The sequence below is a fragment of the Panthera uncia genome, chromosome C2 (assembly GCF_023721935.1).
Source record: "Panthera uncia isolate 11264 chromosome C2, Puncia_PCG_1.0, whole genome shotgun sequence".
NCBI lineage: Eukaryota > Metazoa > Chordata > Mammalia > Carnivora > Felidae > Panthera > Panthera uncia.
This window is the reverse complement of record NC_064810.1, coordinates 123,981,821-123,998,544: the sequence shown is the minus strand read 5'-3', so window position 1 is coordinate 123,998,544 and position 16,724 is coordinate 123,981,821. Positions and strand designations below refer to the sequence as shown.

Sequence of the window (16,724 nt, the reverse complement as noted above, 5' to 3'; positions counted from 1 at the left end):
TTGCTGTAACATCTTTGACAGTTCCAATGTTTTAGCTTCCTCAGCAATGTTTTTTTTTTTTCCTGTGAATGGCCCATAGTAGCCTGTTTATGTGTTTGGTAATTTCTTTGTTGAGTACTGGAAATTATGTGTATTTCTGGTAATGTTGGAAATCTAATTCACTCATTAGAGACTACAGAGTTTTGCTTCTTGGGGGCTGAATCTATCCATTTGTGACTTTCTGAACTGTTTTTGCAAAATATGTTACATGTTTAGTGTGGTCACTGACGATTCTGGCAGTCCGTCAGCTGACAAAGATTTCCTTAAAAGTCTGGCTCCCAGAAGAGAAACTGTCTCTTTAAATCCCATCTCAGCCAGGGAGCTACTTGAATCTGTCAGGGTTCAAACAGTTGCCAGCCTCTCTGCTGGTCCCATATTGATCAAAAACCATGATCAGTAATCAGTACACATAACTGAGTTTTGGAGGACAGGGTTCTTATTGCTTACTCTGACACCAGCTAGCTGCAGTAGGAACATAGGCTGCCAATCCCCTTGCAAGGGGTTGCAGGGGTGGGGGAGGGATGGTTCCACTACACTCTAGGGTTCCAAAATAGTTGATTCAGACAGTTCCTGCTAGCTCAATAGTGGGTTAGAGGCAGATTCTTAGAACTTCTTGTTCTAGCATCTTCTATGATGTCACTCCAGTTCTTCCATGTTACGCACATATTTTTAGTATACCTTTCTAATTCCTCTGACTTAAACAAAACAAAACTATGTTGAGTTAATGGGTGTTTGCTCTAAGGATTACAATATGTATCTTAATTGATCACAGTCTACTTCAAATGGAAACTGACTTAATTCTGGTAAAATATAGGATCTTTGATCTGATATAGCTCCATTTTACCCCCCTTTGTTTTCTTATTAACACTTTGCTGCTAGGTTTATAAGTTATTTAAAATTATGGCTTTATATAATCTTTTAAAGTATCAAGACAGAACTATATTTATACAGTATTATATATTTAATCACATGATGTTACTTGCTTCTTGTGGATTTTAATTACCATCTGGTATTATTTTCTTTTACCCTGAAGGACATTGAGCTGGTTTGGGCAGTGGTAGCAGCCTGAGTTAAGAATGCTACTGCTCTTAGCTCAAGTTTAGCAGGTTTTTTTTTTTTTTTTTTTTTTTTTTTTTTTACTTTAAATCAATAAACACTTCTCAAGTTGTTAATATTTGGTTGGGTTCCTAAGCCTTCAAATGTTTGTTTTTGATAATTCTTACCAGTTTTATAGTTGTTGTTTTGGAGGAGAGTTTTCTAAACTATTCACTCTGCCATAGCTGGAAGTTTACCTGTGTACCTTGATATTTTTTGCATAGTATAGACAACTTTTTCAACTTTTTTTATTGTTGTAAAATACACTTGAAATTTACCAATTTAACCATTATTAAGTGTACATTCAGTGGTAGTAAATACATCCATAATGTTGTGCAACTGTCACCAGTATTCATCTGGGTAACTCTTTTCATCTTGCAAAACTGGAACTCTAGGAGTGCCTGGCTGGCTCAGTTGGAAGAACATGTGATTCTTGATCCTTGGGGTTGTGAGTTCGAGCCCCACATTGGGTATAGAGATTACAAAAACAAACAAACAAAACCAAACTGGAACTCTATACCCTTTAAGCAGTTTCCCCTGTTATTCCCTCCCCCAGGTCCCTGGTAATCAGTCTTCCACTTTGTCAGTATGATTTTGACTAAGTACCTTATATAAGTGCAATAATATTGTATTTATTTGTGTCTTTGTGAATGGCTTATTTAGTATAATGTCCTCAGTGTTTATCCATGTTGTAGCAAGTTTTTTCTTTTTAAGGCTAAATAATACTCCGTTGTATGTACATATCACATTTTGTTTATTCATTCATCCATTGATGGGCAGTGGGTTGCTTCTGTGTTTCAGTTATTGTGAGTAATGCTGCTATGAATATAGGTGTACAAATATCTCTTTGAGGGGTGCCTGGGTGACTCAGTCAGTTAAGCATCTCTCTCCCTTACGGTGACCATCTCCATGCTGGGTGTGGAGCTTGTTTGAGATTCTCTCTCTCCCCCTCCCCCTCCCCCTCCCCCTCCCCTGCTCATGCACATATCTCTCTCAAAATAAAATTTGTTTCTTACATTGGTTCAAGTGACGGAATAAATTCTAAAAACAAAACAAAAAAACAATACAAATATGTCTTTGAGACCCTGGTTTCCATTCTTTCTGGTATATTGCTATAAGTGGAATTTCTGGATCACATGGTAATTTTTAAATTTTTGAGGAACCTCTGTGCTGTTTTCCACAGTGGCTGTACCATTTTACATTCCCACCAGCAGTTTGCAAAGGTTCCAATTTCTCCAAATCCTTGCCAACATTACTTGTTTTCTGTTTGATAGTAGCTATCCCAGTGTTTCTGTTGTGGTATCTACAACACAACCTTCTAAAAAAATTTTTCTTTTTAATGTTTATTTTTGAGAGAGAGAGTGTGAGTGAGTGGGTGGGGGAGGGGCAGAGAGAGGGAGAGACACAGAATCTGAAGCAGACTCCAGGCTCTAAACTACAGCACAGAGCTCGATGTGGGGCTCGAACCCACGAACCATGAGATCATGACCTGAGCCAAAGTTGGACACTTAACTGCCTGAACCACCCAGGTGCCCCTGTGATACCTCATTCTAGTTATGATTTGTACTTCCCTAATGATTAGGGATGTTGAGCTGGAATGACAGGGGCTTGCAGCAGTGAGGTAGGGAGGTAGAACCACAATGGCCACCGTCCTTTCTAACTACATTTGTGTAATCAGAATCTCAGCAGTGGGCAATCCGTGATATTTGGAGGACAGAGTGCTTTTTGTCTACCTGGGCTCTTTTTGAAAGCTCTGTGTAAGCTGCTCCAGGAGTATGTTTACCGCTGCCTGCCTTGTGGCTAAGGGGGCATAGGATGAGTAGCTGCTGTTGTGCTAAGAGCTAAAATTGACCGAAATTAACTGCAGTTTATTCCCCAAAGTTTCCTCTGGGAGTTGGAAGCCTTCTATAGACTCTAGAGTTTCAAAAAGTTTTTTCACATAGATTATGTCAGTCCAGGTGTTGTCTAGGTGAAGACAGATTCCTGGTGCTTTCTGCTCTGCCATCTTCCCAGAATCCTCTCTATTAGATGGCTTTTTGTGCTGTTCTCAGCTATGTCCTATGATTTATAAAAATTGGGTTCAGAGCCTAGACATCGCTAAAAGTGGACATGCTTCTCTTATGCTGATGGAGCTGAGGGGAAGGAAAACAGTTGGGAGTTGGGCAAGGAGTCATTGGAGTATCATCTTGCTTGGGTCTTTCAGTCCCATTCCTTTCTTTCCCAGAGGTGGCCTGAGGCTTGGCCCTTTGCATACCTTTTCCCCCATTGAAACTTTCTGGCTTCAGCTACCTCCCTTTCTCCATATACCCTGTCTAGAGGTGGGCAGACATTGAAGACAGAGTAAATTTGCACCTGCTTCTTAACCTTGCCTTCTAACTGCTGGGTACCCTCTGTGGTTGGTGTGAAGGGACTCCAACTAGAGGTCATGGCTCCACGGTAAGTGTTGGCTTTGTACATCCTGCCTAAGGCTTTCATTCATTTTTTCAGCCAGCTTTGTGAAGGTAGGGGTGCTGGGCTTGAGGTGTGTTTGGGGCTGGGGTGAAATTGATGGGAGTCACTCCGAGCTCATGTCCTGTTGGAGCTTTTGGGAAACTACTGTCAGGGAGGGGAGAGAGGGTATTTGCCCCAGAAATTAATATGCCAATAATCCCATCTGTTATGTGGAGAAATTGCACATATATAATTCTGGAAGAAACTGTACTGATTAGGTCTCTTGCCTCCAGGATAGAATTTCTGTGACTAAAAGCCAAATGTAATTTTATTATTGCCTTTATTTTTCTGCAGTTAGTGCAATGAACACCTCTGTAACAAGATGCCTTATCTTTCTCTTTTGGCAGAGGAACGTCATGGCATCTGGAGTCGTCCCTCAGATTTCTCTCATCATGGGCCCATGTGCTGGTGGGGCCGTGTATTCCCCAGCTCTAACAGACTTTACGTTCATGGTAAAGGTAAGAAGGAAGGGCCTGTTTCTCCTGCCCTTTGAGAGTTGTTCAGTAACTCACCTGCAGTAAAAAGAATCCCTGACCTAGATCTGGGTTATCTGCATTGTCATTGGCTTTCAGCATAGTAATGATAAGATGTTAGTGGAGAGAAGGTTTTGGCAGAATGTGTTTGTGTACTTCATTGGTGGGTGATTTTACTTGTTGATTTGAAATGCAAATGATTTCCAAGTAATCAAAGGATCCTATCTGCCCAGACAGATGATTGTTTACTGAATCCTTTTAAGAAGTTTCTCACAGTAGGCTTTCCTGTAATCTATTGGGAAGTTGTTTCTTATGTCCTACCTTTATTTTTTCAGCTTTTTGCCATTTCATTACATATTGTTTATAATGGTAATGGTAAATCTGATTTCTAACTTCATTTTGAGAGGTGTATATCTTTAGTACATAATTTTTATGGAATGATATTTTAAATTTTATTTTACTTATTTTTTTGAAAAAAATTTTTAATTTTATTTTTTAAAATTTACATCCAAATTAGTTAGCATATAGTGCAACAATGATTTCAGGAGTAGATTCCTTAATGCCCCTTACCCATTTAGCCCATCCCCCCTCCCACAACCCCTCCAGTAACCCTCTGTTTGTTCTCCATATTTAAGAGTCTCTTATGTTTTGTCCCCCTCCCTGTTTTTATATTATTTTTGTTTCCCTTCCATTATATTCATCTGTTTTGTCTCTTAAAGCCCTCATATGAGTAAAGTCATATGATATTTGTCTTTCTCTGATGGACTAATTTTGCTTAGCATAATACCCTCGAGTTCCATCGACATAGTTGCAAATGGCAAGATTTCATTCTTTTTGATTGCCGAGTAATAGTCCATTGTGTGTGTGTGTGTGTGTGTGTGTGTGTGTGTGTGTGTGTGTATACATGTATATAAATATGTGGGGTGTGTGTGTGTATATATATGTATATATATATATACACACACACACACACATATATATATACACACACACACACCACATCTTCTTTATCCATTCATCCATCGATGGACATCTGAGCTCTTTCCACGCTTTGGCTATTGTTGATACTGTTGCTATAAACATGGGGGTGCATGTGTCCCTTTGAAACAGCACACCTGTATCCCTTGGAAAATACCTAGTAGTGCAATTGCTGGGTCATAGGGTAGTTCTATTTTTAGTTTTTTGAGGAACCTCCATACCATTTTCCAGAGTGGCTGCACTAGCTTGCATTCCCACCAACAATGCAAAAGAGATCTCTTTCTCCGCATCCTCACCAACATCTGTTGTTGCCTGAGTTGTTAATGTTAGCCATTCTGACAGGTGTGAGGTGGTATCTCATTGTGGTTTTGATTTGTATTTCCCTGATGATGAGGTGATGTTGAGCATTTTTTCATTTGTCGGTTGGCCATCTGGATGTCTTCCTTGGAGGAGTGTCTATTCATGTCTTTTGCCCATTTCTTCACTGGATTATCTGTTTTTTGGGTGTTGAGGTTGATAAGTTCTTTATAGATTTTGGATCCTAACCCTTTATCTGATATGTCATTTGCAAATATCTTCTCCCATTCTGTCGATTACCTTTTAGTTTTGCTGGTTGTTTTCTTGGCTGTGCAGAAGCTTTTTATTTTGATGAGGCCCCAGCAGTTCATTTTTGCTTTTGTTTCCCTTGCCTCCAGAGACATGTTGAGTAAGAAGTTGCTGCGGCCAAGGTCAGAGAGGTTTTTGCCTGCTTTCTCCTCTAGGATTTTGATGGCTTCCTGTCTTACATTTAGGTCTTTCATCCATTTTGAGTTTATTTTTGTGTATGGTGTAAGAAAGTGGTCCAGGTTCATTCTTCTGCATGTCGCTGTCCAGTTTTCCCAGCACCACTTGCTGAAGAGACTGTCTTTATTCCATTGGATATTCTTTCCTGCTTTGTCAAAGATTAGTTGGCCATACGTTTGTGGGTCCATTTCTGGGTTCTCTCTTCTGTTCCATTGATCTGAGTGTCTCTTCTTGTGTCAGTACCATACTGTCTTGATAGTTACAGCTTTGTAGTATAGCTTGAAGTCCGGGATTGTGATGCCTCCTGCTTTGGTTTTCTTTTTCAAGATTGCTTTGGCTATTCGGGGTCTTTTTTGGTTCCATACAAATTTTAGGATTATTTGTTCTAGTTCTGTGCAAAATGCTGGTTTAATTTTGATAGGGATTGCATTGAATGTGTAGATTGCTTTGGGTAGTATCTACATTTTAACAATATTTGTTCTTCCTATCCAGGAGCATGGAACATTTTTCCATTTTTTGGTGTCTTCTTCAATTTTTTCATAAGCTTCCTATAGTTTTCAGTGTGTAGAGTTTTCACCTCTTTGGTTAAATTTATTCCTAGGTATTTTATGGGTTTTGGTGCAATTGTAAATGGGATTGATTCCTTGATTTCTCTTTCTGTTGTTTCATTGTTGGTGAATAGGAATGAAACCAATTTCTGTGCATTGATTTTATATCCTGCAACTTTGCTGAATTCATGAATCAGTTCTAGCAGTTGTTTGGTGGAATCTTTAGGGTTTTCCATATACAGTATTGTGTCAAATGGGAAGAGTGAAAGTTTGACCTCCTCCTGGCTAATTTGGATGCCCTTTATTTCTTTGTGTTGTCTGATTGCAGAGGCTAAGACTTCCAACACTATGTTGAATAACAGTGGCGAAAGTAGACATCCCTGTCTTGTTCCTGACCTTAGGTGGAAAGCTCTCAGTTTTTCCTCATTGAGGATGATTTAATGTTGGGTCGTTCATATACAGCTTTTATGATCTCGAGGTATGATCCTTCTATCCCTACTTTCTTGTGGGTTTTGATCAAGAAAGGATGCTGTATTTTGTCAAATGCTTTTTCTGCATCTATTGAGAGGGTCATATGGTTCTTGTCCTTTTTTAATTGATGTGATGAATCATGTTCATTGTTTTGCAGATATTGAACCAGCCCTGCATCCCAGGTATAAATCCCACTTGGTCCTGGTGAATAATTTTTTTAATGTATTGTTGGAGCCATTTGGCTAATACCTTGTTGAGGATTTTTGCATCCGTGTTCATCAGGGAAATTGGTCTATAGTTCTCCTTTTTAGTGGGGTCTCTGTCTGGTTTTGGAATCAAGGTAATGCTGGCTTCATAGAAAGAATTTGGAAGTTTTCCTTCCATTTCTATTTTTTGGAACAGCTTCAAAAGAATAGATGTTAACTCTTCCTTAAATGTTTCGTAGAATTCCCCTGGAAAGCCATCGGGCCCTGGACTCTTGTTTTTTGGGAGATTTTTGATTTCTAATTCAATTTCTTTACTGGTTATGGGTCTGTTCAAGTTTTCTATTTCTTCCTGTTTCACTTTTGGTAGTGTATATGTTTCTAGGAATTTGTCCATTTCTTCCAGATTGCCCATTTTATTGGCATATAATTGCTCATAGTATTCACAATAGTATTGTTTGCATATCTGCTGTGTTGGTTGTGATCTCTCCTCTTTCACTCTTGATTTTATTTATTTGGGTCCTTTCCTTTTTCTTTTTGACCAAACTGGCTAGTGGTTTATCAAGATATTTCTAATTTTAAATCAGGCCTACTTGCATTTATACAAGAACTTGCATTATACTTGAACTTGAGAACATTTTTAAAAAATTAGTTTTTCTTTATAAAATACATTTAACAGTAATGAGCAAATAAATTCCAAGACTGATTTGGAGTAGGATGGAGAGAAAAGCTAGTCTTCTAGTATGAGGAGAACAATGTAAATGAGAGAATGTAAATAAGGAACACTTTTTTTCTCAAGGGTAGTTTGGCAGTAGGAATTGACAAGTTTCGAAACTTTGATCCAGATATTCTGTTTTTTGTGATGGATTGAAAGCAATCTGTATGTTCAACAGAGGTGGTTTTAAAAATGAAGATGACCACTTCTCTTCCTGAACAAAGCAGAATTCCCTATACTTTGCCCACTCAGTCAATATATACAATACCTATCTGAGCTAACCCAGCCTTCTTCTCCCTGCCAGGAACAGAGGTGTCAATTCTTTTGGCTAAGGACATTCTCTCCCGCTCTCCCTACATTCATGCACATTTTGTAATAAGACTCCTCACACTTTTTCAGTAGCCAGACTTCTGTTTGCTCTCTTTCATCTACTGTTTTCAGCCTCTTCCTTTGTACTGGATCCTCCCATCAGAACTAACCCATGTTCAGGTATTTCTTATCTTAAAAACTAAGACAAAAGTCCTCCCCTAGTCTGTATCTCCCTGTGGCTATTGCCCTATTCCTATCTTCCCACTCTCCTTAACACATTCCAATTTGGCTCTGTCCCCTCACTCCACTAAACCTGTTTTTTTAAAGGTCATCAGTGATTTCTGTGTCACTGTAAGTGATCTTTAGCATGCATTTCCCTCCATGTGTTAGCAACATTCTTTCCCTTTGCCTCTACTCTGTTGTCCCTGGCCTCTCCTCTCCCCTCTCTGGCTGTCTTGGTGTCCCTTGTCATCTCATGCTATTCCATTCACTATATATGCATGAATATAGTGGGGTTCATTCTACATGGCTTTCTCCCTCTTTCTTTGTGGTTATTTTCCAGATTTATTGAGAGTTGATTAACATATAACATCGTATAAGTTTAAGGTGTATGAAGTGTTGATTTGATAAACTTATATTTTGCAAAAATAATTACCGTTGTAGTGTTACTTAGCTAACACCTCCATCACCTCAGATAATTACCATTTCTTTTCTATGGTGAGAACATTTAAGATCTACTCTCCTAGCAATTATGAAGTGTATAATACAGTATTAACAGTAAGAGTCACTCTGCGCGTATGTGACATCTCCAGAATTTACTCATCTTATAACTGCAAGTTTATACCTTTCACCAGCACCTCCCTCCCCATTCCCCCAGTCACCAGCTGCTGGTAACTACCATTCTACTCTGTTTCTAGGAATCCAGATTTTTTGCTTCTTTTTAAAGAATATTTGTTTGTTTATTTATTTATTTAGAGATAGGGCACTCAGGTGAGCGAGCAGGGGAGAGGCCGAGAGAGGAAAAAGAGAGAGATTCCCAAGCAGGCTCTTTGCTGTCAGTGCAGAGTCCAGTGTGGGATCTCACAAACCGTGAGATCATGACCTGAGCCAAAATCAAGAGTCAGACATTTAACCAACTGAGTCACCCAGGCACCCCTAGGAGTTCAGCTTTTTAGATTCCACACATAGGTGAGATCATACATTGTCTGTCTCTTTCTGGTTTTATTTCATTTAGCATATGCATTTATACATGGCTAATAATAATAAGCCATGAGTGAAATGCTCTCAAGGTCCATCCATGTCACAGATTGGCAGGATTTCCTTTTTTCTCATGGCTGAATAATGTGCGTTTCTTATTTCCTTCATTTATCTGTTTTTGGACACTTAGGTTGTTTCTGTATCTTGGCTATTGTAGTAATGCTACAGTGAACATTGGAGTGCAGATAATATCTCTTTGAGGTGCTTATTTCATTTCCTTTTTTAAAAAAATTTTAATTCTGGGGGTACCTGGGTGGCTCAGTTGGTTAAGCATCCAACTCTTGATTTCTGTTCAGCTCATTGTCTCATCATCGTGGGATTGAGCTCCATGTTGGGCTCTGCACTGGGTGTGGAGCCTGCTTGGGATTCTCCTACCCACCCCTTCCCCCCACCCCATGACCCTACCCCAGGCACACACACTCTCTCTCTCAAAATAATAAAATAAAATTTTAATTCCAGTGTAGTCAACATACAGTGTTATCTTAGTTTCCAGTATACAATACAGTGATTCAGTAATTCCTTATATTACTCATTGTTCATCATGATGAGTGTACTATTAATTCCCTTCACCTATTTCACCTATCCCCCCACCCACCTTCCTCTGGTAACCATCTGTTCTTTATAGTTAAGAGTCTGTGTTTTGGTTTGTCTTTTTTTTTTTTTTTCTTCGTTTTGTTTCTTAAATTTACACCTGTGAGTAAAATCATATGGTGTTTGTCTTTCTCTATTTCTCTTAGCATTGTACTCTCTAGCTCTTGCAGATAGTAAGATTTCATTCTTTTTGATGGCTGAATATTTCATAGTATATATATACATATATATACATATACACATACACATACATATATACACACACATACACACACATGAACGCATGCATGCACACACGCACACTGCATCTTCTTTATCCATTCATCAATCAGTGGACATTTGGGTTGCTTCAACAATTTGGCTATTGTAAATTATACTGCAATAAACACAGGGGTTATGTATCCCTTTGAATTAGATATTCTTTGGAGTATGATTACTGGATCATGGGGTAGTTTTTTGAAAAAATTTTTGAGGAACCTCTATACTGTTTTCCACAGTGGCTGCACCAGTTTACATTCCCACCAACAATGCACAAGGGTTTCCTTTTCTCTACATCCTTTAATGTAAGGTCTCATTGTAGTAATTTTGATTTCCATTCCCCTGATGATGAGTGATGTTGAGCATCTTTTCATGTGTCTGTTGGTCCTCTGGATGTAGTCTTTGGAGAACTATCTGTTCATGTCGCCTGCCCATCTTTTGATTGTATTGTTCTTAGGGTGTTCAGTTGTATCAGTTCTTTAGTAACCCTTTATCAGATATGTTGTTTGCAAATATCTTTTTCCATTTAGTAGGTTGTCTTGTAGTTTTGCTGATGGTTTCCTTTGGATATATATCCAAAAGTGGAAATGTTGGATCATATAATTGTATTTTTAATTTTTTGAGGGACCTCCCTGCTGTTTTTCCATAGTGGCTGTATCCATTTACATTCCCGCCAGCAGTGCACAAGTGTTCCCTATTCTCCACATTTTTGCCAGCAGTTATTTCTTGTCTTTTCCATAATAGCCATTCTAACAGGTTGAGGCAATACCTCTTTTTGGTTTTGATTTACATTTCCCTGATGATCAGTGATGTTGGGTATCTTTTCATATGCTTGTTGACCATTTGTATGTCTTCTTTGGAAAAATGTTGAGATCTTCTGTTCATTAAAATTTTTTTTCTAGCTTTATTGATACAGTTGTCATATAACACTGTAAGTTTAAAGTGTACAGTGTGATAGCTTGATACATGCATATATTGTGAAGTGTTTATCACAATAAGGTTATTTAACACATTCTTCACCTCACATAGTTTTCATTTTTGATTTTTGTTTTTATTGAGTTATAGGTATTCTTTAACTGTTTTTGATATTAACCCCTTTTCACATACATGGTTTGCAAATATTTTCTCCCATTCAGTAGGTGGCCTTTTCATTTTGTTGATTTTCTTTTGCTGTGCAGAAACTTTTTAGTTTGATATTCTGCTTGTTAATTTTTGCTTTTGTTGTTTCTGCTTTTGGTGTACTATCCATAAAATTGTTGCCAAGATCAGTATCCAGGATCATTTTCCCTATGTTTTCTTCTAAGAGTTTTATGGTTTCAGGTCTTTAAGTCTTTAATCCATTTTGAGTTATTTTTTGTGAGCAGTCGAATATATGGGTCTGATTGCATTCTTCTGCCTGTACTTACCCAGTATTCCCAAAATCATTTATTGAGGAAATGGTCTTTTCCTCATTGAGTATTCTTGGCTCCCTTGTCAATATTAGTTGGCATTATATATGAGGATTTACTTCTGGGTTCTTGACTCTGTTCTGTTGGTCTGTATGTCTGTTTTTATGCTAGTACCATACTGTTTTTATTATTGTAACTTTGCATTATAGTTTGGAATCAGAAAGTATGGTGCCTCCAGGGGCGCCTGGGTGGCTCAGTCAGTTAAGTGTCCAACTTCAGCTCAAGTCATGATCTTGTGGTTTGTGGGTTCCAGCCCCGCATCGGGTTCTGTGCTCACAGCTCAGAGCCTAGAGCCTGCTTCAGATTCTGTGTCTCCCTCTCTGTCTGTTCCTCCCCTACTTGCATCTGTCTCTCTCTCTCTCTCTCTCTCAAAAATAAAGATTAAAAAAAAAAAAGTGTGGTGTCTCCAGCTTTATTCTTCTTTGTCAGGATTGCTGTTCTGGGTCTTTGGTTCCATGCAAACTTTAGATGTTTTTTTTTTTTCTATTAGTCAAAAATGTCCCTGGAATTTTCAAAGGAATTGCATTGAATCTATAGAGGGCTTTGGGTAGAATGGACATTTTAACAGTGTTCTTATCCATGAACCTGAGATCTCTTCCATTTATTTGTGTTCTCTTCTGTGTCTTTCACCAAAGTCTTAGAGTTTTCAGTGTTTAGATCTTTCACTTCTGTGGTTAAATTTTTCTTTCTTTCTTTCTTTTTTAAACATTTATTCATTTTTTGAGAGAGACAGAGAGAGAGAGAGAGAGAGAGATGGAGTGTGAGTGGGGGAGGGGCAGAGGGAGACACATAACCTGAGGTAGGATCCAGGCTCTGAGCTGTGAGCACAGAGTCCAACGACAGGCTTGAACCCATGAACTGCGAGATCATGACCTGAGCTGAAGTCGGATGCTTAACCAGCTGAGCCACCCAAGCATCCTGGTTAAATTTATTTCCAATATTTTTTTATGTTTGATGCTATTGTGGATGTCCTAGCTTTCTTTTTCAGATATTTTATTAGTGTATAGAAATGATACTGATTTCTGGATTTTTTTTGTATGCTTTCTCAGTTATGTGTTGTTATCATAAGCACTCCCATCCTCTACTTGCAGAACTTTCTTTAATGTCTGCATATTGGTGCCATCAGCCTTCTTTTGTCCTCCATAACTGATCATCTGGTCTTAACTATTCTATATGTTAAGTATGTCATGTATTTAATGCAACTACAGTAAAAATGCTAACAGATTGGGGTTTTTTTTGTTTTTTCTTAAAGGACTAGACAGTCCATGAAAGAAGTGTAATGAAAGGCTAGCCCTGCCAGGTAATAAAATATAGAGTGAAAATAACCGTTTAATCAACTTGTAAGTAAGTAGACCAGAGGAACAGAATTGAGAAATAGATCTGAGTATACTTGGATAGCTAGTTTATGATGAAATGGATATTACTCTATTCAGGGTCACCCATGATGTCAGTTTTTTTGTATCAGAGACCCCAGAGATTCCTGCATTACTAAATCCAGTTGACATTTCTCAGTCATCATCTTACTTGACTTTTTGGCGTTTGACCTAGCTAATCACTCCTTCCTCTGAAACATCAAAGTACCATGGTCTTTTGGTTTTCTTCCTCTGTCTCTTCTCTGATTCTCTTGGTGATCTTATCCCATCTTAAGACTTTAAATATCCATCTCTATGCTGACAACTCTCCTATCTGTGTCTTCAGGAATGAAACACTTCTGAACTCTAGAATTACATACTCAGTTGCTTACCAGTGTTTCCATTTGGACGTTAGTGGTGTCTCAAACTTAATGGGTTTTGGTCTCTAACAAGCCTCCTCCAAAGTGTTCTCTGACAGCCTTCCTCATCTCAGTAAATGGCCTTCCACTGGCTCAGGTAAAAAAAAAAACAAAACATTGCAGTATTTTAACTCTGCCTTTTCTGTCCAATGCTAAGTTCAGTTCGAAATCATAGTCTCTCTACTTTAGGATGTAATTTAAAATCAGATTGTTGTGTACTTCTTACTATTTACACTGCTGCTGTTTAGATTCAAGCACCCCATCTGGATTATTGCAGAATCCTTCTAACTGGTCTCCTTGATTCTTCTTTGCCTCCTCACCTGTTTAATTTAAAAAATTTTGAGCATTGTTAATTGTGTCATACTTAGGGAGGTATGTAAAATATGTACAGTTCAGCAATTACAAAGTACAAATCCACATAAATAACACTGAGATCAAGAAATGGTCGCCAGAGTCCTGCTCCCATTACCTTTACTAATCATTATTGCCTCCATTCATCCTGTCCAGAGTTATTACCTCAACTTTTATGGTAATTTTTTTTATTTGCTTTGATTTACAGTTAAAAATCATGGTTTAGTGTTGCTTATTTTGACCTTCATATAAGGTGAAAGGATATTCATTCTTTCGTTCATTCTTTTGTATATGGCTGTGACTTGTTGGCTTTAAGATTTATCCATGTTCTTTGTAAATGTAGTTCATACATTTTAATAGCTCCGTAGTATATTAACTTATTCATTCTACTACCATTTGTGTTTAAAGACTTCTGCCGTTGCCATTGATGCTGCTTTAAGCATTCTTATAGTTGTATCTCGATTTTAGGTTCTCAAGGGCACAGTTATGTCATAGGATGTACATACCTTCAGGTTTTTTAGGTAATGCCTGACTCTTCTGTAAAGAGGTTGCAGCAGTTTACACTTCTGTTTGTAATGTTTGAGAATTTCACTTGTTCCACATCCTTGCCAGCACCTTTATTAATATAATTATGCCAGTTTGCATGTGGTGTGATTTCTCATTGCATTTCCATGACTAATGAGGTTTAGCACCTTCTCATGTTTCTTCTTTTGTGGCATGCCTGTTCATCTATTTTGCCCATTTAAATTTTTTTAATGTTTATTTCTGAGAGAGAACGAGGGAGCGCACAAGCAGGTGAGGGGCAGAGAGAGAGGGAGACAAGAATCTGAAGCAGGCTTCAGGCTCTGAGCCGTCAGCGGAGAGTCTGATGCGGGTCTCGAACTCACGAACTGTGAGATCATGACCTGAGCCGAAGTTGGATGCTTAACTGACTGAGCCACCCAGGCACCCCTATCTTGCCCATTTTAAAAATTGTGGTGTTTTTTTTTTTCCTTATTTTTAGGAGTACTTTGTATGTTCTGGATATAAGTTCTTTATCAGTTGTATGTTGTACCTGTCTTCTCCCATGCTGTAATTTTGCAATTTTCCTCCTCTTAATGCTAGCTTTCGAACAGATTTTTTGAAGAGTCTTTATTTTGAAATTCATATTTGCAGAATTCTTAACCATTTGTGTGTGTGTGTGTGTGTGTGTGTGTGTGTGTGTGTGTGTTTTAGAGTGTGATTGGGGGAGGGGCAGAGGAAGAGGGTAAGAGAGAATCTTAATTAAGCAGGTTCCATGCCTAGCACGAAGCCCGATGAGGGACTTGATCTCAAAACTGTGAGATTATGACCTGAGCCAAAATCCAAGAGTCAGATGCTTAACTGACTGAGCCACTCAGGTACCCTAGAATTCTTAACCATTTGTGAGTGGGTGGTACATATCATGTCTCTTTACTGCTTAATGCTTTGGTATATAATTCTTAAGAATTAGGATATTTTCTTACACAACCAGTTATTCAAGGAGTTTAACACTGACACAGTACTTCAAAAGAATTGTGGTAAAATACACAAAAAAGTTTACAGTGGTAAATTTCAGTTACATTTCTGTTGCATTAGGTGCAATCACATTTTTGTGCAACCATCACCACCATCTATCTCCAGAATTTTTTCATCTATCCCAACTGGAACTTTGTACTTACTAAACACTAGCTTACCATTACCTGCTACTCCTAGTACCATTCTCTCTGTGAATTTGTGGAATCATATGTCATTTGTCTGTTTGTGACTGGCTTATTTCAGTTAGCATAATGTCTTCAGAGTTCATCCATGTTGTAACATTTATCAGCCTTCCTTTTTTTTAAAAATTTTTTTTAAATTTACATCCAAATTAGTTAGCATATAGTGCAACAGTGATTTCAGGAGTAGATTCCTTAATGTTCCTTACCCATTTAGCCCATCCCCCCCTCCCACAATCCCTCCAGTAACCCTCTGTTTGTTCTCCATATTTAAGATTCTCTTATGTTTTGTCCCCTTCCTTGTTTTTATATTATTTTTGTTTCCCTTCCCTTATGTTCATCTGTTTTGTCTCTTAAAGTCCTCATATGAGTGAAGTCATATGATTTTTGTCTTTCTCTGACTAATTTTGTTTAACATAATACCTTCTAGTTCCATCCACATAGTTGCACAATTTTTGTGCAAGATTTCATTCCTTTTGATTGCCAAGTAATACTTCATTGTATATATATACCACATCTTTATCCATTCATCCATCAATGGACATTTGGGCTCTTTCCATACTTTGGCTGTTGTTGATAGTGCTGCTATAAACATTGGAGTGCATGTGTCCCTTTGAAACAGGATACCTGTATCCCTTGGATAAATACCTAGTAGTGCAATTGCTGTGTCATAGGGTAATTCTGTTTTTAATTTTTTGAGGAACCTCCATACTGTTTTCCAGAGTGGCTACACCAGTTTGCATTTCCACCAGCAGTGCAAAAGAGATCCTCTTTCTCCACATCCTCTCCAACATCTGTTGTTGCCTGAGTTGTTAATGTTTACCATCTGACAGGTGTAAGGTGGTATCTCATTGTGGTTTTGATTTGTATTTCCCTGATGATGAGTGATGTTGAGCATTCTTTCCTATGTCTGTTGGCCATCTGTATGTCTTCTTTAGAGAAGTGTCTATTCATGTCTTTTGCCCATTTCTTCACTGGATTATTTGTTTTTTGGGTGTTGAGTTTGCTAAGTTCTTTATAGATTTTGGATACTAACCCTTTATCTGATATGTCGCTTGGAAATATCCTCTCCCGTTCTGTCGGTTGCCTTTTAGTTTTTCTCAGCCTTCCTTTTTAAGGCTTATTAGTGTTCTTTTGTATGATACACCACATTTGTATATCCATTCATTGGTCAGTGAACACTTGAGCTGTTTCCGTCTTTTGACTATTGCACATAATACTGCAACAAA

The 16,724-nt window shown here is 38.2% G+C and overlaps 1 protein-coding gene across 1 annotated transcript in view; it reads left to right on the top strand.

Annotated features, from left to right (window-relative positions):
• Positions 1-16,724, top strand: part of PCCB (propionyl-CoA carboxylase subunit beta) — a 93,126-nt gene that overhangs the window by 31,359 nt on the left and 45,043 nt on the right. The window contains exon 6 of the mRNA XM_049628791.1: positions 3,972-4,082. Coding sequence (XP_049484748.1) covers positions 3,972-4,082 — 111 coding nt within the window. The remainder of the gene's footprint in view (positions 1-3,971; positions 4,083-16,724) is intronic.